The sequence below is a fragment of the Acinonyx jubatus genome, chromosome D2 (assembly GCF_027475565.1).
Source record: "Acinonyx jubatus isolate Ajub_Pintada_27869175 chromosome D2, VMU_Ajub_asm_v1.0, whole genome shotgun sequence".
Taxonomy (NCBI): Eukaryota; Metazoa; Chordata; class Mammalia; order Carnivora; family Felidae; genus Acinonyx; species Acinonyx jubatus.
The window spans coordinates 46,979,236-46,982,181 of NC_069393.1; the positions used below are offsets into that span (position 1 = coordinate 46,979,236).

Sequence of the window (2,946 nt, forward strand, 5' to 3'; positions counted from 1 at the left end):
ATATCAAGGTAAAGTGTGGACTTCCTTTTATTAATATGAAATTTATTGTCAAATTGGTTTCCATACAATACCCAGTGCTCATCCCAACAGGTGCCCTCCTCAATGCCCATCACCCACTTTCCCCTCCTTCTCCCCCCATCAACCCTCAGTTTATTCTCAGTTTTTAAGAGTCTCTTATGGTTTGCCTCCTTCCCTCTCTGTAACTTTTTTTTCCCCCTTCCCCTCCCCCATTGTCTTCTGTTAAGTTTCTCAGGATCCACATAAGAGTGAAAACATATGGTATCTGTCTTCTTCTGTATGACTTATTTCACTTAGCATAACACTCTCCAGTTCCCTCCACGTTGCTACAAAAAGACTTCCAAAAAAAGATTTTGTGTGTGTTTGTGTGTGTGTGTGATTTGATGAATTTATTTCTTATACAATCTTCACCACAACTGTAGCTCCCTTCTGTCACAACAGAGCACTATTAAATACCATTGACCACATCCCTTGTGCTGTACCTTTCATCCCCTTGAACTATTCATTCCATAACTATATCACCCACTCCCCTGAACCCATTTGCCCATTCCCCACCCCCTCCCTTCTGGCAACCATCAATTTGTTCTCCATATTTATGGGTCTGTTAATACTTTTTGTTTACTTATATGTTTGTTGAGATTTCACATATAAGTGAAATCATGGTGTTTGCTTTCTCCACTTCTGTCACTTAGCATGATTCCCCCTAGCTTCATCCACGTTGTTACAATGGCAAAATCTCATCCTTTTTTGTGGTTGAGTCATATTCCGTTACACACATAAAATCACACCTTTATCCATTCACCTTTCGATGGACACTTGGGTTGCTCCCATACCTTGGCTATTATAAATAATGCTGTAATAAACAGGGGTGTGAGCTCAACAATGTTTTTAACTTTGTTGTAATTTAACAGATTTCCATTTTGCTCGGGATGTGCAGAAATCAAGTGTGGTTGCCAGAATTCTACACTAGGACCCTGTGGACTGCTACATTGGCCAGAATGAAGACAAATGTTTTTCTGAACCATTCCACTCCAAGGCCATGTGATTTTATTTTTGTCTTGATATTTTCATTCTGCACATTGTCTCTCTCAGAGCCTGGTGGACCTGCTTATTCCGCAGAGTGTAGATGACAGGGTTCAACAGCGGGGTCACCACCGTATGCACAAGGGCAGCCTCCCTGTTGGAGTCCAGCCTGTTGGTTTGCTTTGGTTTCACGTATATAAAGACACAGCTGCTGTATATCAGGGAGAGGACTATGAAGTGAGAAGAGCAGGTGGAGAAAGCTTTCTGTCGCTCCTTGGCTGATGGGAGTCGCACAATTGTGACTACTATGTTGCTGTATGCAATGATGGTTATGATAAGGGATGTCAAAATGATAAACAAAGCAATGACAAAGGCCAACATTTCAACAAACCTGGTATTAGAACAGGAGAGATGAATCAGGGAACCAAGATCACAGAAGAAGTGGGGGATGACATTGGGGCCACAGAACGATAACTGGGAAACCTTTACTATCAGACCAGTGATGAGAAGGAAGGCCAAAACACAGCAGGCAGTGACCAAGAGGAAGCAAGTCTTGAGGTTCATGATGGTTGGGTAATGCAGAGGCTGGCAAATGGCCATGTACCGATCCACAGACATCACTGTTATGAGGAAGAAACCTGTGGCTCCGAGGTATACATACACAAAGGCTTGTATGAAACAGGCAAGAAAGGAAATGGTTTGCCGGCCTAAAAGAAAGATGACCAGCAACTTAGGAATAACAGCACTTATGAAACAACACTCAAAGAAGGAGAAAGTGCTGAGGAAAAAGTACATAGGTGTCTGGAGCCGGGAGTTAGCACAGGTGATGGTGACTATGACAGCATTGCCTGTAATGGATGCCAGGTAGGCCAGCAGGTGCACCAGGAAGAGGACCTTTCCCAGGTGTTGGAGGGCAGGAAACCCCTCCAAGGTGAATTCTTGGACAGTGGTCCCGTTCCCTATTTCCATGGGCATCTCTTTCCACAGCATCATCCCTGCTGGTCTTAACCCACAATAAAGACATAAAGGAGGGCAAAGGTTTTAGCGGAACACAGGATTAAGTTATTTGCCTATCCTGGAAGGTGGCTAGGCAGATAGCAAAGTGGTTTATTCAGCTGGTTCTTGAATCAGAAGGACCTGAATTCATTACTAGTTCAACACTGAGTTCTAACCCCTGAGAGATGGGTTATCTTTGGAAAGGTAGTTAACCGTTATGAACCTCACTTTCACCCTCAGTAAAATGAAGATGACAGGATCTGCTTGTTCATGTTCTTGTGAGAATAAGTAAGATAAAGCATGTAGCTCACTTGCCATATGATGCCAATGTTTCTATGTGTTCTCAATGCCTAATTGTAATGTGATAGTCATTATTATTATGCTGAATAGAACATCATCAGTAGGCAATATTGTTGAAATTTTTTAGTTATAAAACACTTTACTGTTTTTAACAACATTATTTGTAGTAAACATAGCAGTTATGTTAGTAATAGTCACTTTGAGCATCTCTTTTAATATGTAACACATTCTAAGGTCTAAGCTATCATCATCATCATTTGTTGAGGACCTATACTTGTTCTGTGCTGGTCACTGAAATTCACTATTTCTATTACTCTTCACAATAACGAAGAGCCTCTTCTAAAGAAGCAGAAACGGAGGCTTAGAGAGATCCAGAGAGCTTAGGTCATTTCGCTGGGACTTTAGCCACAATGTCCAAATCCAGAGTACCTGCTTTTTCTAAATGCAGTGACAAAATATTTTAAAATGGAAACAAATCTATAGTTGATGATCTCTCAACCTTAAGTGCAAGATTAGCTTTACTTATCTTGTTTCTATCCCACGTTAGTATCACTGATGAGTTACTGACCTGCAGATTGACATGGGGCCAGAGACGATCTACTTTAGCGC

General features: G+C 41.6%; 1 protein-coding gene across 1 annotated transcript; it reads right to left on the reverse strand.

Annotated features, from left to right (window-relative positions):
* Window positions 1–1,016: 1,016 nt before the first annotated feature.
* Window positions 1,017–2,191, reverse strand: LOC106972103 (olfactory receptor 6C75-like). Its single transcript, XM_015069020.3, has one exon. The coding sequence runs from the start codon at window positions 2,032–2,034 to the stop codon at window positions 1,066–1,068; it is 969 nt and encodes a 322-aa protein (XP_014924506.2). The 5' UTR covers window positions 2,035–2,191; the 3' UTR covers window positions 1,017–1,065.
* Window positions 2,192–2,946: the final 755 nt, after the last annotated feature.

Coding starts and splice junctions, on each gene's coding strand:
- LOC106972103 (XM_015069020.3), bottom strand. CDS start 2,034: ATGATGCTGTGGAAAGAGATGCCCATGGAAATAGGGAACGGGACCACT.